We start from the raw sequence: 22,040 nt of genomic DNA on the forward strand, positions 1-22,040 counted from the left end.
GTGTTCTCATTTCAGCTGGACAGAGCTGATTTTATTCTTAGTGTCTGGAACAATGCTGTTTTGGCTTTAGGAGAAAAACAATGTTGGTAACACACCAGTATGTTGCTGTTACTGAGCAGTGCTGCACAGAGCCAAGGATGTTTTACAGTGCCTCATACTGTCCTGCCAGCAAAGGGCTGCTGCAGAGGCACAAAGAGCTGAGATGGGACAGAACCAGGACCACTGACCTAAACTGGCCAGAGGAACATTCTATAACATGAGACATCATGTTAAAAACAAAACAAAACAAGCAAACAAACAAAAAAAACCCAGTAGAACTGAGCTGAGAGGGCTGGGAGGACAGCTGCTGTGTGGAGACTTTCATTTATACCACAGGTTTGTTACCTGGGACGGATGGATGCGTTTAAAAATCAAAGAATAAGCGGAAAGCTAAGCAAGAAAGTTTAATAGGAAATACTAAATACTTTTTTCTGTGATTACATGACTGGCAAAAAATCAATACTAATTTATTATTAAGAGATCATTACAGCAAAAAAGCAATAGTTTTCCAACATCCTTACCACATATACCTACTGTAATTTATGGCCTTTTTCAACATACAACAGAAACAAGTCTTTTCCCTATCTGTATTTTTGCAATGCTAAATGAATTCATCAGCATAAATTAAGCCTAACTCAAAATGCTAGAATTTTTTTGTGTTTGATTCTAGACCAGAAGAGCTATTCTTTTAACAGTAGGTGAGCAGGGATTCTTAGCAGGACTTGAGAGTTTAACTGTCCAGTAGGTTGGAAGAGGAAAAAGGGACTACTGCACTGTGTGTCATTCAGTCCTTCTTGTCATAAAAAGCTTGCAGAGTTAAGCACAAGACTTTTAATCTTGTTTATATCCAGTGTCAACTATTTTCATGCTTCTCTGTCACAGTTTCTATGAATACTTCTTTGATGATCTCCTTATCCAAGTTTCTACCTGCAAAGAGAAAAAAGATCAGTCAATTGTACTTCAGAGCGCATTACAAAAATCCACTGCTGTAAGGAGAAGCCGCTAAGACCTCTCACCAGGAAGATGCTTACTCTATCAGTGTGTGAAAACAGTACTTTATCAAAACTAAGCTGCAGGTAACAAGTTAATTTCACGTTATACAGGCAAAAACAGATTTCAAGAAATATGCAACCCCTGCGAAACAAACCTGACTTTGTACGCTTTAATGACTTCACATTCCTCACCGTTATTGGTTATGTGATCAAATACTCAAAGCATGCCCATGAATTCCCATGTAATTATTTGTTTTTAAAACAATCCTCAATATGCTTACATAATTTCTGAATATCTTTTATTTTATTTAACTACAAAGGACAGCAAGCACAGCTGTTCTCAGCTGCTTTAAGAAGGTGCAGGGGGATTTTCATGTATAGAGCTTGGACTGAAGGTTACACAGAACATCATAATTGCTGTTACTCTGGCTAGTACAGGCTGGCTGCTTTTCACTGGACAGGTTTCACTGGACTGCTGCTGAAAGAAAAAGCTCCTTAAAGTCACAAAAAAAGATGCAAAGTTACTCATACCAATTAAAACGAGTCTATTTGTTCTTTTTTCATCTTCCTTCCATGCTACTGCAGTCTCTTCCAGATCATAGAGCTCATGGACACCTTGGACTATCACTTGATGAGATTTGCCTTGAATAGATACGAGTCCCTTATCAGAAAAATAACTGTTAGAGTATATAAACAAACCTTTAAAAACAAAATACTTGTAGGGGAAAAAAACAACTTTAAAAGTGGACAGAACAGGGAAAACCTCTGACAACTATGCAGCAGTTGATCAAAATAATAACGCAACAGAATTGTCTCTAGTAACATCCATTCTCACATATAACAATTATACTTTGCCATGCTCTCAGTTTCTCATTTGGACAGTCACCTAGAACGTTTGTGCAAATTAAAATGTCATCTCCTACCATGGCACTTTAATTATATGTATGATGTATGTTTCTATGAAAGCCTTATCACCTCTCAACGATGACATAAAATGAGCAAAAATGTTGAGTCTATTCCCACTGAGTTCTCATGCTTAACATTTACACTATCTTGAAACGGAATCTCCGAATAGTAGAGAAAGAACAAATATTTGTGTGAAATGACTAGCAATGGAATTACAATGGAATACTTTCAAAACTAAGTCCATTAACTCACATTCCAAAAGTTGCATTAAGAGTTTTCATCACTTGAAAACTTTCTAAAATATTCTAGTCGCACACATCCTGTCAAACACCTCTTATACTTCCTTAAAGAAATAAAAAAAAAAAGCAGTTAAAAATATTTCACGACAAAAAGTCTGTATTTGACACAGTAGTAGGAATTCTGCAGCCACTGCCAAAAAATACTGTAGTTGCTGGTAAAATATGAATATGAAAGCAACAAACTTTGGAATCCATTCAGTAATTACCTGGGACTAAATTACTTTGGTATATTTGTCTGCAACAACTGTTGTTCAGCACACACTGTATTATTTGCCTCAGAAATTTAGATTAGTTTGATTCCAAAGCTCAGTACAACAGAAGCATACTTCTAATTAGCAGTACAGCTAATTAGTACAGCAGACAGCTTAAAGTGCATCAGCATTGTTGTTTTTTTGTTGTTGTTTTACTTGTTAAGAGAGGGAAGATGAGAACCTTTGTTTTTTTGCTGCTGAAAGATCAAGAAATGCAACCTTTCTTCCAGTGAAGCAGAAATAATTATGTTGCTACCTATGACGCACACATTCCCAGGAAACTAATCAGAGCACATTTCATTGTATTTCTTAGACCTTATCAAGTTTTACAATTGAGTTTTATTTACTTAGCTTTTTGGTTTAAGGAAAATGCAAGCATATCCTCCAGCATCACCTACATTCATCTCAAAACCATGCAATGAATTGCACGTGGAGATGAATACACTTATGTTTGAATCTCCTCTTTAGAACTGCAGTCTGATGTAGACCATAACTAGCATTGTGCTGCTCTGCTACACTGGATTAAACTTCTGCTTATTATGCCAATAACTGTAATCATGGACAGAAATCTGTAACTGCATCTCTAGATCAGGAGTCATGTGAAATGGACGGGACCTTTCAGAGCAAAGGAGGTGAAAATAGCATCACGTCCTTTCATTTATGTCCTGATCATTAATCTGGTCCCATTCATGTTCGGGACTGCAAGTCTCCCTTTCACTACACAGCAAGTAGTACCACTGTTTGCTTCTCTGTCACCTATCTTGAGTTGTCTTGCTCACCAGCAGACATTTAAGAGTCTCCAAACAGATCAAGGACAAACTGGTGTTCTCTCTTTTGCCTGCTCTTTGCTCTGTATGTCACTGACAATACACTGCAGTTCCTTCTGGTTTAAAAGAGGGAAAGCACAAAACAAAGAAGCTAGTAGTCTCAGGCAAACCTTCAGTCTTATGACATCCATGGTACGTCCAGCCTTATCTTTCACATTCTTTTCCCACAGGAGATTCTATGAAGAGGAAAAACATTTTCACAAACCGAAAAGCATGGGATGATTTTCTACAGAAAGGCATAACAATTTTGCAGCTGACTATGTTGTGTTAGTATTTACCTGTATGAAGAGATTTAGGTTTTCTTCCTTAATATTTCCCAAGACTTCAAATGTTACTGTCATTATACCCTGCAAATGGAAAGACACACTTATAATTGCTTAACTGAATAAATATTTTCGTATTTTCATATATTTTAAAAAGTGTTCTTTATAGCTTGCCCTTATTTAAAAGAAAAAAAATAATCTATTAGTCCACTCCAAAATACAAACAGGAAATTAAAAAAAAAAAATCTCCATTTTTGTGCTGTCCACTTTCTTACACTGTTGGTTTGGTTCTGTTTTGGCAGGGGCATAGCCAACACCTCAAATAGTCTATTGCCACCTGCTTATAAAGCAAAACTCTTTGCTGTAGGTGATGCTTGTTTTAAAAGCCTAACAACTTTAATTTTTATAGGCTAATAAGCTTAATTTTTTATGGAAGTTTTAAAATGCTATTTTCATATCTAACCTTTGCCATTGTTTCTGCTCTTCATCACAACTTTATCAGACAAAAAATTATCAATATGCTTCCAACCTATCAGTGCTTTCCTTCTATGAAAAGCTCTTTACAAATAAGCTACGTAAGAATAGATTTCAAAAATAAAGATGTATTAAGTTTAATTCCAGAAAACCCCCAGCAACTGCTCAGAACCAAGCACTAACATCTTAAGTAGCTTCAAAACAAGAGATAAGTATGCTTCATGCATAAAGCAGTATTGTTCCTGCTGACCTTCCACATGATGTGGATAAACACACATCCAACTTGCAGCCTACTGTGACAGAAGCGTTCTCTCCTCTTTATGCCTCATCTGACTCACCAACTGTCCCAAACTCTGGGTGTTGAACTGAACAGGGCCAGTAACAAAGAATTCTGCTTACTGCTGGTTGACTGCAGTTGCTTTTTTAATAAAAGCAAGAATTTCCTTCATAATACAAGCATAATATAGACCTCGAAACACACAGGAAAGCTTCTACTTAACTGCAGACTTATATACTACAACTGAACACTGTTAAGATCAACATAAATTGGTATTTTTGTGTGTAACTAAAATTTCAGATTCTGATCATAATTGTAGCTAACCAATAAATTTTCATATTTAATCTTTAGTTTTCAAGACTATCAACTTCACAGTCAACATTTGCAGTTCAAAAGAAAAATAGATTTCATAGTCATTGTATTTTAACTGAAAACTTAATTGAACCACAGTATTTTTCTGTAAAGAAAGTTCACTTTTCTAAACTACTACTACATAAAAATGTAAGCTTTTATTTATTTATTTATTTATTTCCTTTCTCCCCAGTCCCTGAGGGAACGCTGTCCATTAGTGAACTGCACTGGACTGGGGATATTCACCTTTTGGTGGTTCACAACAGATCCACAGAGCACCTACGTACAAAGTACCTGTATTAGACTGGGACTGTGGGTGACCTACAGATCAGGTACAGTAAGGAACAAAGCAGTGTCAAAACCATTAAGAGCAGGAGAAAGCTACTATGGCTTGTCTCTGTTCCTGCAAAGGGAAATTCTGAAGAACTCAGAAACCTACTGGGACAGTTAAGGAAATTTCATACTCTGAGAGCACAGGTGTTCAATTATCCATGTATTTCTTTTTCTCAAAACTCAGTATCAGCAAGTTTTTACTGACTGGAATTAACAGTAGTTGGAACACAATGACTTGTCATCATCCAGAACTGAAATGCCTGCGATGATTTGGGGCACAGGGAAGGCATCTTGGTTCCAGTACAGAGAATCTATCATTACCTGTTCTAGTGTGAGCAGTGCACTCGCTACACATGCATGGATCCACACAGACAGTGTATAAAGCGTCAGGAAAAGTAGGGACCTCTCAAAGTCAGTAAGATGGCTGGGAAGGCATGGGACATTGACAGCTTCAAACTCACATACCCTGAAGCAGTCTTCTAGGGCAGTATCCAAGAAAATTAGCTCAATGGTTTAAAAAATGAATATAGCTACCATTTGTACAACACTTCTACTGTGCGCTGGCTTGCTGTAGAGATATGCCAGCATTTATCATACGCAAATGGAGACCAAGAGATTGGAAACTCTCAAACACAGTACCAGCAATCTAGCCAGCAGTCCCTTAAAGCACAGAAGCACAGAACTGGCCTCAGGGAAATGTATGTGACAAGCCATCTGATTTACTGTGGAACGGCAAGCAAGATTAATATTTGTGAGTCCCATCAGGAAGCCCACATTAAGATATTGCAGAAACTGTAGCCCTGCTCCTCAGAGTGCAGCCACTCAGAAAGGAAAGCAGTGCAGGACAACTACAGCTGCTGCCCCACTCATCACTCCCACTAGAATGCTCTAGGAAACTTGAAAACTCTGCTCTGAGCAAAAGCAGAGACCTCTGGAACGGGCTGAGCCAGCTCTAGGGCCTCCAACATAACACGATACAGACTTCTTGTACCAAGTCCTGAGGAGAGCCACAAGAATAATCACAATCAGACAGCTAGAGAGTCTCTCCTGTGAAGACAGGTTGAGGTCGCCGAGGTTATTCAGCCTGGAGAAGGCTCTGAAGATACCTTATAGAAGCATTCCAGTATTTAGAAGGACAAGAAAACTAGAGAGGGATTCTTTTTCAGGCAATGTAGTTATAAGACAACAGAGGTGGGTTTAAAACTAAAATAAGGGAGATTTAGGTTTAGATGTCAGGAAGAAATTATTCACTATGAGGGTGGTGAGGCACTGGATCAGGCTGCCCAGAGAAGTTGTGGATGACCCATCCCTGGAGGCATTCAAGACTGATCTAGTGAGCTGCAACACTGCTCATGGCAGGGCAGTTGGAACTGCATGGTCTTTAAGGCCTCTTCCAACCTAAACCCCTCTGACTCTGCAACTGATGGAGTGGTACACTCAGTTCAATCCATATGGTCGCACAAGCAAAACCCTGTCTTCAAGATTGGAAGTGGCAACTTGACTGCAGTAGCTCAGACTATCTCTTACCTTTACAGGCAAATGGCAAGGGTCCCTGAAAAGGCTTTACTACTGAAGCCCTTGCTCAAAAGCCCTGTCAGCTGGATACTTGCTTCTGTAGTATTAAAACCCGATAACCTGGCAGGATATCCCTTTGATCCTGGAGTAACTTACAGCATCAGACTTAGGCAAGTACATTGGAAGTAGGTCTGAGATCAGACTCATGGCAAAGCATGACAGAAATGCAATAATAGAAGACACAGGAGGAAATGAAATATCTTCCTGTTCCCGTCTTCCAAACTGGAACTTAAGAAATGAACATAAAGTCCTTCAAAGATCTGTATCTGCAAACTAGGGAACTAAAAGTTCAGGAGACATTTCAGCTCAGTAAAAAAAAAAAAAAGAGGGGAGGGGAAGGACCTTACTAGTAAAATCTGTGCATCACAGACAAGATAGAGGCTTAAAAACAGCATGGGGTTGAAACCAGGCGATCATTGTGGTCCTTTTCAACCCCGGCCATTCTATGATTCTGATTTAGCACAGAACTGCTTATACTCTGTAGGAGTGACAGACCAGGACCTTCCCCCTTAAATCAGTATTAAAAATTAGAAAGGCAAAGCAGACAAAATACTGTATATGCTCTTTATATGAAACAAAACCATGAAGGCAAAAATGTGTTTTACAACTGCCATGTGCAAGGCATGTTTTATTGCACAGAGGGAGGCAGAAGATTCTACCCTGACATAAATACACACTGGGTTACATATCTGAAAAAACAAAGCATTTTAGAGTTTGACATACTAATAGCAGTATCAACAGAAGTGTTTCTAATTTTCTAGCACATAAGCTAGGGTTGATACCAAGTTTAGAGGAAAATCTAATTCACTGTTAAGAGTTGATCTGTTGATTTTCTGTGTAAAAACAATGGGAAGCACTCGCAGAATGAGAATCTGTGCCTGCCTAACATCTAAGTTAATGTGAAGTCATGAACAACAACTCCCTGGTATCTACAAACATTGACACTATTTGGACCCACAGGATCAATATCAGCTCTAAGTACAGGACTCAATTCTGCAAATACTGAAAAGAACAGTATTATTTGTTGGTTCTAGTAGTGTTCTCCATGTACACGAACAATGTAACTGTCTCCAACAGTGGAACTCCTAAGCCACATTTGAAAGCAGAACTTAGTATATACATCTACATCAAACTACATGGCTGTGGGCATTCAGTGTAATATTCCAGAGATCTCAAACATCATTCCCAAACTGAAACCTGCTGAAAAAGTAAAATGCCATCGTTGCAATTACCTTGAACTACCTTCTTACAAGACAGAAGCAGTGCTTTTTGTAATTACCTTATCTAGATGTGAATGTGTTGTCTTCATATTCTCAATTTTTTTCTGCAAGCTGAAAATAAGTAAATGTTGGATTTGCATTGGATGGATGCAGTGTCATTATTTCAAACAAGACTTACACAAACTCTTCAGTACTGCAGACCAAAACTAAAGTATCATCATCAAAATAAGTTTCATCTGTTAATTCAGCTTTAATCTCAGAACAGTTACATTTAATTATATTTGCTTGATCTTTCAAATGATCCATGTTAGAAAGTCTGTCATTGCTTAGCTGCTGGAATTCCACTATAATTACCACTGTAATCTAATTTGACTATAATAATGAACAAAACAATCACAGATTTTCTTTCTAGATTAGAAAAAAATTCTAACTTATATGTGTGATAGAGCAAGGAGTGACCTATCAGATGATCATTTCTGATAGGATTAAAGCTGTTCTTGGGCTTAAGAGACAACAAAGCATTTCTATTAACAGACTAACTCAACTGTCAGACTAACTGAAAAGAAAGAGTTAGAGATTCACTTTCACAACAAGGCTAATAGTATGGTCCTCCAACAAACTTCTAACAATCCTAGAGTTATGTCACCAGGGACTTTCATAGAGAAAAATGAATGAATTAAAAATACTGCTGTGAAACAAAACTGTATTAAAGCCTTGTTAAGATGTACGAACACATTCTGATCAGAGTACTCAGAATACTAGACAGTATTCACTTACAGAAATACATTCAGTCTAATTTTCAAATTGACTCATACATATTGATCCAATATTATGAAGCCAGTGTGAAAAATGTACATGTGTGCTGAAGTCCAAACGGAGGAAGAAAATACAGCCTCAGAAAGTCAGATGCTACTTTACATGAAGAAAGAACCACAGTATTGGCACTGGGATGTCAGCCACAGCAAGAGGACAATGATTTTGAACATGTGAAAGCAGAGATAGGAAACACGAAAACTTTAACTGGTAAGAAGGAGCTTAAAAAGGGTCAAATAGCTCACGCCATTGGGAGTGTTCAGCTGTCTCAAAAGTACTGAATTCATTGCTTTGCTCCTCACTAATTTCTATTTCCGTTCTTTAGAAAATAAAGTTCACAAAAAAGATCAAAATAGCAACTTAGATTGTGCTCCCTACTACACCAGCACGTCTTATGCATTTACATCTTTATAAAACTAAAAAATAACTTCTGATATCTGTGGGATTTTTACTACTGTCAGTAATACAGAATCAATTCTAAAAATAAACTGAAGGACCAGATTATTACTCAAGCCATGCACTAATCTGAAACACAGATGAATGGTTATTTTCGCTGTTGATCTTACATACAGTTAGATTATTGTAATGAATGGCAGTATCTTTGATATTTAAAATACTTACACTGCAAGTATTGATTAAAATACTTACACTGCAAGTATTGATACTCCTCTGTAGAAACAAAAGATAAATCCCAACGCTGCTGCCAGCAGGAAAAATAACTACAGTGTGTCCATTTGCTGAACATCATTTTCCAAAATTATGTTAGGAATTAAGAAAAAGTACAAAGCCATTGCTTGTGAGAGTGAAAACTGCAGTGTAACATCTTAACTTAATCTATACTTAACTCATTCCCACAGCTAATTCCCACTGCACACTGTGCAGCTTTTGCTAATTTAAAGCTGGGCCTCTTTGTCACAAAAGAAGTCGAGGACTTAATGGATCCAGGAACATGCTGAACAACATTCCTAGAAGCTGAGGCTGCTGTGGAACTCAGAGTTTCCTGTGAAAACTAAGGTCTCCAATTCATCACGATGTAAAGTGAGAAAAAAAACAAATCCTCTAAGTTTTAAGAGAACCAGAAAAAAGTGCCAAGATCTTATTGATTAGTATTAGTAATAAAGAACAACTTAACGCCTCAGCAAGGGAAATGGGGAAAAAACGCCAAACAATCAGGGGCACTTTGGCTCTCATTTCATTTTACAAACCCTAAAATCTTTTGCTGCATGTATCTCAAGTAGAAAAACATCCGTTTCTGATTACTTCTTACTGAGAATTTTAAACGAGCATCTGAACTAGAATTTGTAACAGAAATTCAGATACAGAGTCTGCCTGCATGTAAGTGTGACCTACTTCATGCACGTATTTATGCAACGAACATTACTTCTAATAAAAATGAAATTATTGCCATACCTTATTCCAGATAGACTGTCAAAAGCATGCAGGTCCAGCACATTGGAAAGATCAACTCTGCATGAGTAGGGAGAGAAGGAAAGCTTTCTTTTCATGCTATTTTTACTGCAGGTAAAGATCATGCGTACTGAAGCTTCAATTACTCACTTATATATATATACAAATAATTGGTTTTTTTCTAGCCTTTTATTCCAATGTTATCAGCCACCAGAAGCTAGCCCTATTTTCAGATGTTGGCAGTCAGTATTATCTACTATGGAGTAAAGCAGCTTTCAGTTGCACAGTAATACGAAAGCGTAAGAAGAGGATTTTAGAGAATATAGTTTAGAAAAAGTAAAAATAAAAAAAAAAATCTATTTTCAGAAAGATTAAATCCTTTGTACTGGATGCCTGGAAAATACCTAATTCTCTGATGGGAGCAATTGTTCTGTACCTCTTTGAACGCACGCACACACTAAAACATAACACAGGTAGCTATGCAGGTGCACAGCTAACAGTTCATAGTGTAGGCCTTGTAAAAATAACGTCTGTGGAACAGGATTTGGAACTACTAATAATGGCCAATCTAATACCTTGACCTTTGTGTCTCCAAAATTTTGACGAGTCCATTTATTGACCTAAAACAAAATAGAAAAAAGCAAAAGTGAGGTGCAAACGAAACTGTAGTATATTGATTGAACAATTTAACTATGTAAAGCAACACAAGAAACATAAAAACACCTCTCACACTGTTATTAAAAGTTGAACTGTCCAAGAGGCATCCAGAAAGCGTTCGTTTTTGTGACTTTCTATATCTGAACAAAGGTCAAAATGCACAACTTCTGACAACAAAATATTACTACTGAATACAGCGTTTTTCCCCACAAGAATCCTCCTGATACAAACTGCAGGGTTAAGAATTCTTAGAGTCTGAGGCACAAATAAAGTTGCAAAGTATTTCTTTGCAAAAATATTATGTTTTGTCTGTCAGGGTACTGAGAAAGATGGGACATGCCATTAAATACTGGTTTGAATCAGACCACTGGTTCTTTTACATCCAAAACAATTATTTAGAATATCTTCCATACCCGTTTATATTTGCTAATAAAAATGTATGTACCAGCAGACATTTTCCCCTGTGGTTAATTCAGAAAAACTGCAACAGCTGCCCAGTAGTATAAGAATGTGGATACTTAAGACAAAGGTCTATCATAAGGCCTTTTTAAGGCCTAACTTAGCCAAGGAAATGGTGTGGAGTTACATCAGAAGGGGGTCATGTTCAGTGTTAGCAATAGGTTCTTCACCAGAGGAAGGCACAGAACAGACTGCCCAGGGCTGTGGTCATGGCCCCAAGCTGCCAGAGTTCAAGCAGCATTGGGATAATGCTCTCAGACACAGAGTTATAATTTCAGATGATCCTGAGTAGAGCCAGGGATTGGACTCCATGGTCCTTGAAGGTTCCTTCCAACTTAAGACTATTCTGTGATTCCACGCTTCTTAGCAGGTAACGTAAAATGTTACTTAGGCAAGCTGTTAAGACTGTGGGAACACATAAATGCAATGGAAATGTCTCCAGAAAGGGACAGACTCTTCCACTGCTGACTACACAATGTGTTGGAGTAATCATGAAATCTGATTTCTAATAACACTTGAGTGTGTACAATGTTACAGTTATACCAGAAGCTTCATACCTGACAGAGGTTCTGACTTTATTCAGTTCTTCCCCCGAAACCAAATCTGTTTTATTGATGATTATAAGATCAGCTAAAGCAACCTGCCTATACATTTGGAAAAAGAAAAAAGGACAGCTTGAACAAATAAGTTTTTTTCAAGGCAGAAAGAGTATGTCTCTCATAGCACTGTAAAATTACTAACAATACATGTACTAGCAAAACAGAAAGACAAACATTAACCAAATCATTAACCAAACTAAAACATCATGGAATGACTACAGTACTACTTGAGATTATTCCTTGCTGCTTGTTTTGGTTGCTTGCTTGCTTCTCCTTTTCCATTCCCTCCCACTCCACTTAAAAAAAAAAGAGGTCATCTACTCCAAATTCTCTTACAATTTATTAACTCCAGGAACCTCAAATTCCCTTGCATGCATTCTTCACAAGGACTTCATCACTACAATTACACCTTTAATCACTGTGGCTTCACATTAAATATATATACACACACACATATTTCTCTATCTCCAGTACAACTTATATAATCTGACAGAGCCTAGCTTGGAAACCTTCCTTGCCACTACCAGGTGTTTCCCACCCCCCTCCCCCAATATTTACTTTAATGTAAAATTATATTTATCTTAAAAATGTATGAGAGTTGCTTTAGAAGTAATGCCTTCTGTGACAGCAGATTGAACCTTCCCACCACCATTACATTGAATTTTGTTGCTGTCCAAAAGATGGCAGCAGAGCGGCAGCCTAATGTTTAACTTGGGAGTGCATATGAAGGGTGGGTGTAGAACTGAATTTCCCCTTGTGGAAAAAAAGGGCACCCAGTGACATCCATCGACACTTGGACACTTACAAAGGCCAAACAGTGGATGTGAGCACGGTGAGGCAGTGTCTTGTGTGTTTAAGAAGACAACGGTGGCAACAGCCACTGCCCTGAAATGTTTACATAGCCATGCAAACATTTACAAGCGCAGCATGCAGGGTCTTTTTCATTGCTAGCAAAAATGTATAGCTAATGGTGGGGCAACTATACTGAAAATTGATTTTGTAGGTGAAAGTTGAGCTGCAGTTCTATCAAACAGCATTATTTATACTCTATCTGCTGCAGTTTCCCTGGAAATAAAGAGGAGGAAAATAAAGATTATTTTCAGATAAACCTACTTACTAGAAAATTCCTCTCTTAGCAGAAAGATCAAATGAAGTACTGAATAATTTTTGATTTCTATCTTTGTTTAAAAGTAAGGGACGGGAAAATCTTATAAAAGAAAAAGAATCAATTCTGAATAATCTTCCACACAGTGCAGTCACTGACTACAATTAAAAAATTAAAATTAAAAAAAAAAAGAAGTTTTTATATCCATACCGTGATGCTTCGTTGACAAGACCTTCTGGCTTCTCCTCTGTCAAGTGCTAGATAAGAATTAAAACAAGGGGATTAAGCATCTTTAATTAATGTTCAAATTAATTTGAAGTTAAAGTATGCCAAAGTCATTCTACACAAGGTATGACTTTCAAGGAAGTATTACAGGAAGACTGTATCTTATCTTTGTGGGGTTTTTTTTCCATTAGGATGAAAAAGTTCATACCTTCACCTTTACAGAAGCTTAACATTTCTTTAATGGAAACTATTTTCTTTCAGTACATTATTTGCATAGAACGCTGAAGAGTTGGAAAGCTGTGTTATAATATTCAATTCATCATGAATCTCAAAACTAAAGTCACCATGATATGCAGTAACCATGGAAAAAGGTATCTGAATAAAAATATATCTTTTTCTATTTACTTATGTCTATTGTTAAAGATGTATTAGGCTTGCAGTACAAGATTTCATAATTATGTAAGAATATCTCTTCTCTCTGAAAGATGTACAAAACCACATAGCTATAGTAAAAAACCCGTAATCTTGTTCTGAGTTTATATGAACAAACTGCTACTCATTAGTGAGTCTGCCTCTTCTCAGTGTTTGCTGTTTATTCAAGCAGAAACTGGGCAGAAGTGACAGCGACGACAAAAAGAGCATCACATCGTTATGCTGCAGGAGTTCAGTATCTTACCACCTGCAGCCTTGTCCTACATTTGTGTACCCAAGCTAACATCCCCCAGAGAATTAGTGAAAGAGAGAAAAAACACCCAATTCTCAGTCAGCAGCACTAACGATAGTAAGTTAAAGCTCTATTCTATCAGGAATTCAGAACAACAGACATCAGTACTGGAAGAGCAGAGGCACTGCTACAAGGCATTTTCTGCTCAGTCCTGACACTGAGACAGCAACCCTTTAGGCAAAAGCATCAAGGACATCTGGAAAATGTACAACTTTGAACTGACATTCTAATATCAGCAGTGCACCTCGTATGGGAAGATCACACAGTCCCATGCATTACTTCATCAGCTTAAATGTACGAGGAGTATTACTTTCAAATTGGATTTATTAAGACACAGGAATACAAAATGAAAATAGTGTTAATTTTCATGGGAAATGCATCAATTAAATAAAATTGTCTAAGTGGAACTGTCAGAATTCTAAAACAAAACTATACCATGTACCATCAATGTTGCCTTTAGAAAAAAAAAAAAACATTAAAAAACAAATCAAGACTACTTCCTGATTGTGCACAGTCTAAAGAAAAGGTAACAAAAGGATGGCTGGAAAAGCAGCTTTTCCTCTGACTTTTTGTTTCTGAGCTTCTATCAAATTAAGTGTGGTCAGACTTCTTGCCCCTGAAAGGACAAAGTCAGCAGTACACGTGCCAAAGTAGACCATTTGTTCTTTACTTAAAAAATAAAAAATAAAGAGTATTTTATAAACTTGTACTGTTTACAGAACTACCTGAATCACAAGCAGCTTTTTAGATCAAACTTAGTAACAAGAAGAATTGCATATTAACAAGTCCTTCACATAACCACAAATGTTATCTGCCTAGCATATAATTCAGAAAGTCTGAAGTTTCTAATAGTTTAAGTCAGTTTTGCATACTGACCAATTAAACAACCTAACAGTTTTCATTGAGCTTGTGAAGATAATAATGAAAAGTTCAATGTTTCAAAATGTGTGTGTGTGTTTTCAGGCATATTATTTGCAAGTTTAAACATGAAAAGTTTGATTTTTTCTAAACAGTTAAGCACTGCCCTACATGACATTTCTATTTGATTCAAGCCAGTAAGTAAGCATTGCATAAGGAGAAAGTTGAACAGAACAGTACTTTTGAAAGTAATAAATCACCTAAATTACCACAAGGGCAGTAAACTGAAAACTGAGGCTTAAGACATTGCAGTTTCTTGTGATGTTAACCACAGGGGGTAACATCACAAGAAAGGGGTTATGATCACTCTTATTCTGAATTCCACAAAAGCAATACCTAATCAAAGTAACTACTGCTTACAACATTGTGAAGAATTGTTTTCACAGCCAATTATAAATGAAAAAGTTAAATTACTTGGATTTAATCACAATTTCTGCACTTACCTATCCTCACTGTTCTGTAGGTCTGTTCTCTCAGTACACTTCACATAGATTACTCTATTACCTGCTGTTTTAATCTACTTCCAGGTAACTCAATAATCCGTTCATCTGATATGGTATCTAATAGTCCAAATCTCTAACCTGTCCTCCCCATAGCTGCCCTTACACTAGCATCATTTCCCAATCTGCAGCCTTAAGTCACTTGTTATCACCCTGGTGTCAGAGGTCTGTTCTTCTTTTTCCCATTCAAAATGCAGCACTAGTGAGCCACAGTAACTGAAATGTATCTTTGTTTTAAGAATTAAAACAATTGTAAAAAAAGAATAACCAAAATGAACATCACTGCAACAGCTGTTCTGGGTACCTGTTCATCTAAAACATGTAAGAAACTCAGTACCTTACCTGCAATCCATGCTTTGCATCAACAACAGATACAATGCCTAAAGGAGAACATTAAAATAGAGTTAGCTGCATCAAGCACACTTCAACATCTTTTTAGCTCCTCATATGACTAGTAAAATTACAATACCATCACATTTGAAATTGTTCATAATATTCTCAAAATTTCCAGTGTATCTCAACGTAACACTTGTCACCTGATTAGTTTGCTTTATTAACTCATACCTGTAGCTAAAAGAAGTCCATCAAACCACACTAAAAAAATTCTTACCACGCAGATGCCTCTCTGCCTCCTTCCAAGCAAAAATAAGTGGGCAGAGATACATTCCCACAAGCAATCAAAGCAAACTAAGGGGACTGATTGAGCTACACAGTCATTCTGATTTTAGGTGACCAGGATTCTACAACTGTCTAGCAGAAACCGATGAAGCTGTTTGTAACGTAACTGAATGCTTCTCTAGCTAAAAGGGCATTTCACAGCCTAACCAAAAACACAGTAGGGTATTTTTAAGCGAAAAAACATTACGATTTTTTCCCACTGAAAAAAAAAAAAAAGAAAGAAAGAAATCAACACACAACATGCTCTTTAACTAATGAAAATTACAGTAAAATTAAGATTTTAATGGAACAGATGAAGTGCTAGAACAAACAAGTAGAAAAGACAAAGAAGAAAACAGAGGCAGGGGAGTTTGAATATTGATAAGAGATCAGAAAAACTAAAAATGATCAACGACACAATGTATAAAAATAATAAAACCTAATTAACATTTGGTAATACCCAACTAATGAGGACTAATAAGGTCTCTTCTCCTTAACCCATAGTCAAGATATCTCCTTAACTAATCTGTCAGCAAAACATACACAATTTTTGCTTGTTTTAGTGAACTGAAGCATCAAAACAAGTAACTAGATCTTCGGCAAGAAATTTGAGGATATGAAAACCAAGATTATGTCTTTCAAACAATTTCTGAAAGCTTGCATTAAATTGCAATACATTACACTGCACTACACACAGATATGCAGTACCAACATGCTGCAAAACAAACTTGCACTGCTTACCATCAAGATATATGTCACATCCCAGCTCAGAATCAACCCAGAACATGGAGGCCACAGCTCCTAGGAAGTACAAGTTTAGCTGCAAAACTGATATTAGTAGTTCTGTACTTAAAGCTCCTTTCTTACAAATTCAGAGAGTGTTATCAATGTCAAGTGCCTGATCATATATTTTATCCAGCAGCTGCCAAAGCATTATAGTTATGTAATATGTAAGATGAGACTAGAAAAGCTTTAAAAATCTCACAATTCCAGATGCATGTAAGTCTTCTGAATTAACTTCACCCAGTAATATCTACAGTGTCATTACTGCACTCATTGCAGGACTCCTCCATACAAAACACTGAAAGAAAAATGGGGTTGAGAACAGGAGCATGGCTGAGGGAAGCTATTCTCCTCTATCCAGCACTTACAAGATTACATGTGGATAGTTCTTCCAGCAGTAGCATAGCCTATGCAAGAAAGATGTAACTAAACTGATGCAAGTTCCACATAGAATCACTAAGACAGTAGGGATCACAGGCCCTGAAAGAGGTGGGCAACAGAAGTTGCTCTGCCTACACAGCAAACTTTCCATGGGAGCTAATGGCAGCCACCTTGAAAATCAAAGATAAGTCACTCAGGAGACTGAGAGAAGTTTTTCCATAGTGTTACATGGCAGAAAGATTAGAGATAACAGCATTAAGCTTAAACAAGAGGTTCAGATCACACATATCACAAAAATGCTTTTTCAATATGAAAAGACAAGCACACAACCAGCTGACCAGAAACGCAGTCTTCCCAGTTGTCAGAGGATGGGGATACCTGACTGAATATCCTGAGAAACCTGGCCTTATCATTTAGCTTATTTGCTTTTAGAAGTTGGAATAGACCCTCCAACATCCTTTGTATGTAGGATTTGTTCTTAACAGAGGCCATATCAATGTCCTTTCTTTTAAATAAAATTACTGTGACAACTATTGAGCTTTGAGCTGGAAAGTGTTAGTCTACCAAATGAGAAACAGCTTAAATGTCAGTAAGAATTTCACAGAATCACAGAATTGTAGGGGTTGGAAGGGTCCTCCAGAGATCATTGAGTCCAACCTCCCTGCCAAAGCAGGTTCCCTACACCAGGTTGCACAGGTAGGCATCCAGGCAGGTCTTGAACATCTCCAGAGAAGGAGACTCCACAACTTCCCTGAGCAGCCTGTTCCTTCACTCTCTGACAATAACATGCTTTTATAATTGATCTGGTTCAGAGAAAACTGTTCAGGTTGCTATTGCTTTTTAATAACAAAAATCACTGAGCAGCACATAAGGATTTATTGTTCTGTACCTACCAAAACAATGCATTAGTCCATTTGGCAGCACATTTTTAGACCTCACAAAGGCTATGACAGATAACATACACCTTGGAAAGAGCAATGTGGAACAGAAATAAAACTTACTGAAAGCTGCTAGTTTTAGTGTCTTCTTCTCCAAGACACTTTTTCAACACAGATTTATTTTAACCAGATTTCTGTCAAGCATTAGAGTCAATTTAAAAGCTAGAAGTTTAACTACAACAACCACAATTTTGCCTGTGCACCCATTCCCTTGACCAGTTTTACTCTATACAGCAACCTACATGCATGGTTGAAAACTTACCACTTCATAACACATTTTTGAATGGTGAAGTGACTGCTGTGCAACTAAACACTTCATAAAAACAGGTGAATTATAATGGTTATGAAAAAACATACACAATGTAAACTACCTGGATCTGCCAAACCAGTTGTTTCTAACAATATATAGTCAAATTTTCCTCTCTTTTGCATGAGGTTCTCAATAGCCTTCACACCATTGTCCCTGCAAAAAGAAACAATTAAACCTGAGAGTAGAAAAAACAAGTAAAACATGCTTACACATGTTTTATATAAACTTATCCATGTGCTGATGCAGAACCCAATGACAGTATCATCAAAGCAAAAGCTCTGAGTCAGGACCTACACAAACTACACTTAAAATTCAGTCACCAAGCTGCTGTTCTAGTATTAGGCAAACAAAAGCCTTCAGTTTTATTTTGGTCTGAAAAACATTTGTGCACTCCCCAAGGCTATAACAATGGCAATTTAAATTAATATTAATTTTCAAACACTGAAATCACAGTAAAGCAGAGTTGCGCTAACGTGTAACTTTTTGGTTTGGAAGGGAGCAAAATGTGCTATTTACTTAAATCCTTAAATCTCAGCTGCTTAAGTAAAAACGTATGCCATTTTACATATGAAACTTACGTATATAAAAAAAAGCAGTAACAGCTGCATTCTTTATCTATCAGTACACAACACAGTGCAATGAGACCTTCTGTTTTCCCCTTACTGTCCAATTTGTAAGGTATACGACTAGTTCTTTCAAATTTTCAGTGCCAACAGATCACCAACAAATTTAACACAAACAGTCCAACATTCAAATAAACAACAACAACAAAAAAACAACAAACATGAATAAAATGCTATGTTTTAACATAACCACCTGTTTACAATTACGAATGCTGTCTCCTTACAGAAGCTCTCCCTCTGTCCCTTCTGAGCTACAAAATACCCAAATATTAGGCAACAGAGTAAGAAACACAGCTTAAGTATCTCACTTGAGTCCTAATTCCAGCTTTCTTGAATATTTAGCACTCAGTATAAAAGCATGTAATAGGAACATAAGGCAGAGCTCCTTACCCTGTAATACCCAACTGTAATACCCAACTGCATAGAACATTTTTCTGAAAGATGCTAACTACAAATCCAGTAAGGCATCAGAGGGAAAATAATGTCTATGTAGTAAATTCAAATTTGTTTCCTCTAAAATGTAAGTCACTATCAACACTGTCATTAGCTTTATGAATTTGTCCTTTATCTCCTCTCCTTTCCTCAACTCCCCCAAAACCCACTATTGAGAACTTGCATAGTAATCCCTCCTTACTTTACTGAACAGCACAAACAGCCATTTCTTAGCTCTAGCCATTCTTCATAGAGTTCTCCTCCCTGACTGATTGCCAAGGATTTCTCCAGTGCACTCCCTGGAAAAAGAACAAATATAACTTCAGTCTATCAATTTGTGAAAGAATACCTGCAAAGAAAACATGAAAGATTCATGTTGGCATATGTTTTGTTCTGGGATTATATTGTGGTTCTACAAAGGTAAAAAAAACAACTGACAAGCAGGATAGAACAAGTTAGAATAAAGAGGTTAGCTTCTATCCCTATATCACATATAGGCCTGCTTCTGTAGCTTAAGGCTCCGTGACCAGAAGTGATGTGCATATGAAAAAAAACACAAAGCCATAAACAAACAACACACATCATCATCACAGTGCAAACCCTGTGGTGCAAATAGAAAATGACAGCTCTGGCAGACAAAAGTCCCACAAGCAAGGAAGCAAAAAAGTCGATCATAGAGACCATGCAAGCACCTCCTCATTTTCTTGATCTAAGATAATTTGTGTTCTTTAAGTAGCTGGGTAGAATGCAAAGAAAACATTATCCACCAACATTTTGTTTTAATTTTCATCTGCTTCAGAATGAGCAGCCATACCGTACTTCTAGCAGCGTAACAGCCTCATTTGCTTGACTTGAATTTACGTACAGAACTGTGCAACACATTAATACTATGAAGTTCAGCCAAAAGTCTTCCTGCCTTTCTCAAGGCTGAGGTATGACACTAATTCCAGCAACAAATTTAAAACATCAATATTTGTGATTTCCAGAAGCTTTACGCATATTTTGCAGCTCAAGATAAATAACAAAAATGCTCGTACAGGTTTACATACCTTCTCCAAACTCATTCAGTATCACTGCGATTCTCTTACTATGTTGCTCAGTCAGAATGTAATTCAGAAGCGTTGTTTTCCCAGCACCTGGAACATTAAACTGTTAAAAAACGGCTGAACTTTCAGATTAAAAGTAAATACTATTGGGGGCACACATACTTTAGAGGAATCAGATGGAATGCAAAAGAATGAGAACCAACACTACAATGTATATATACACACGTACTAATTCGTACATATATTTGAAGAAGAGTTCACAGAACTACTGGCACGCTAAACCTCACCTTGGAAAACAAAAAATAAAACACCGACAAAAAAAGCCCACCCGCAACAGACCGCCCCGTTCACTAACTTCAGCTGACGCAGAGCCCCTCACCAGGCAGTCTTTCCCAGACAATTCACCTCTATTAACAGAACCGGATTCTCCGTTTCGCCATCGCTACTCACAAGACGCAGCCACCAGACGTGCTACCGAGCAAACAGCAAAGTCCCCGCACCGGAAGCCGCCCGCCCCTCACCTAGGTAGCCCGTGATGATGGTCACGGGGATCTTCCTGCCGGAGTCAGGCTCGCTGTCCCGCACGACGCCGACGCCTATCGGCACCAGCTCGGGGCAGTCCTCATCCTCCATGTGGGATCAGGGACCGACGGCGCGGAGACGGCGCGTCACAAGCCTGCGTCCCGCTGCGGGCATGCGCGGCGGCGCCCCCCTCCACACGTTGCGCGACTCCGCGCATGCGCGTTGTACTCAGGGCGGTCGCCTCCGTGCTGCGGCGCATGCGCAACAGCAGAGCCGCGGCCGGGGCCGCGTTCCCGCCCGGCTCGTGGCTCTGCGCGGGCCGTCTGGTAGCCGGCCGGTAACGGTGCACTTCGCCTCGCTCGGGGGAGTCTGGGAGCTGGCGGTAGCGTCTTTATGATCTGCTAGCTCCTCGGCTGCCTTAGGAAAAAGAGTGCCGGATCTGCTCCTGACGGCACGCACTACCGGCGGAGGCTGCGGCATGAGGGCTGCCTTGGGAGACAGAAGGCAGTGCTGCAGAGCTTTCGTGAGGGGCTTTATTTCACGTCTGGCTTTTCCTTGGAAAGTCTCACGTGGAGTAGCTGTGCGTCATCATCAAATAAAATTAAGCTAAAATCTGAGCGTAAGCTTCTTCTGTCTTGGGTATTCTGAGGCAATGTACACGTATGTGACATTTATGGGTGCTTCAGCTGTTGGAAACCCCACAGCTTTTTGTAGACCACAGGTTTAGTAAAGAGGTAAAATAGTCTTTTCCGTCACTTGATGCCAGAAGATTTAAATATAATCATGCTGGGGAAAGGTGAGGCACAAAAGTGATTTGCCTGATGTATTCCTATGATGTTAAAAACTCAGGTGTGGTGCTCCGGTCTGTATGTGAAGTAACACAGGTCTGAGCACAGACTAAAGGAGCATGTTTTTCTTAACCTCGTCTGTGTCTTTGTACAAGAGTAAATGCACTTAGTATTCATCCTTGAATCCTCTAATGTCTGTATAGGTTAAAACACTTGTCAGGATGATGTTTTTGATGGAGAAGAAGCATAGCTGGCAGGAGTCAGTTGCGGAGTTTCTCTTGGCTTACCCATGGAAGGCACTGAATCCCGTCCGTTCACTATTGGGGTAAATACACAGCTTGTAGAG

The 22,040-nt window shown here is 38.2% G+C and overlaps 1 protein-coding gene across 5 annotated transcripts; it reads right to left on the reverse strand.

The window, feature by feature from the left end:
• Positions 1-428: 428 nt before the first annotated feature.
• LOC125686878 (COBW domain-containing protein 1-like) lies at positions 429-21,108 on the reverse strand. Of its 5 annotated transcripts, none has more exons than XR_007373927.1 (15): positions 20,906-21,107; positions 20,388-20,474; positions 19,541-19,637; positions 18,345-18,436; positions 16,613-16,672; positions 15,557-15,594; positions 13,058-13,104; positions 11,701-11,787; positions 10,603-10,647; positions 10,031-10,087; positions 7,867-7,918; positions 3,593-3,661; positions 3,425-3,490; positions 1,563-1,673; positions 429-966 (listed from the first exon to the last, which is right to left on the reverse strand). XR_007373927.1 is itself a non-coding variant. In XM_048931413.1 (15 exons), the coding sequence occupies exons 1-15, from the start codon at positions 21,015-21,017 to the stop codon at positions 893-895; spliced, it is 1,113 nt and encodes a 370-aa protein (XP_048787370.1). In that variant the 5' UTR covers positions 21,018-21,104; the 3' UTR covers positions 429-892. The 5 variants fall into 5 exon arrangements, 2 of the variants coding, with proteins under 2 accessions (XP_048787370.1, XP_048787371.1); XM_048931413.1 differs by having other exon boundaries at positions 1,563-1,692; positions 20,906-21,104; XR_007373928.1 differs by lacking the exon at positions 429-966 and adding an exon at positions 2,190-2,280 and having other exon boundaries at positions 1,560-1,673.
• Positions 21,109-22,040: the final 932 nt, after the last annotated feature.

This window comes from Lagopus muta, chromosome Z (assembly GCF_023343835.1).
Source record: "Lagopus muta isolate bLagMut1 chromosome Z, bLagMut1 primary, whole genome shotgun sequence".
Classification (NCBI taxonomy): domain Eukaryota; kingdom Metazoa; phylum Chordata; class Aves; order Galliformes; family Phasianidae; genus Lagopus; species Lagopus muta.

Coding starts and splice junctions, on each gene's coding strand:
- LOC125686878 (XM_048931413.1), bottom strand. CDS start 21,017: ATGGAGGATGAGGACTGCCCCGAGCTGGTGCCGATAGGCGTCGGCGTC. Junction 20,475..20,905: donor CATCATCACGGGCTACCTAG/GTGAGGGGCGGG, acceptor TTAATGTTCCAG/GTGCTGGGAAAACAACGCTT. Junction 10,648..11,700: donor AAAGTCAGAACCTCTGTCAG/GTATGAAGCTTC, acceptor ATTTTGTTTTAG/GTCAATAAATGGACTCGTCA.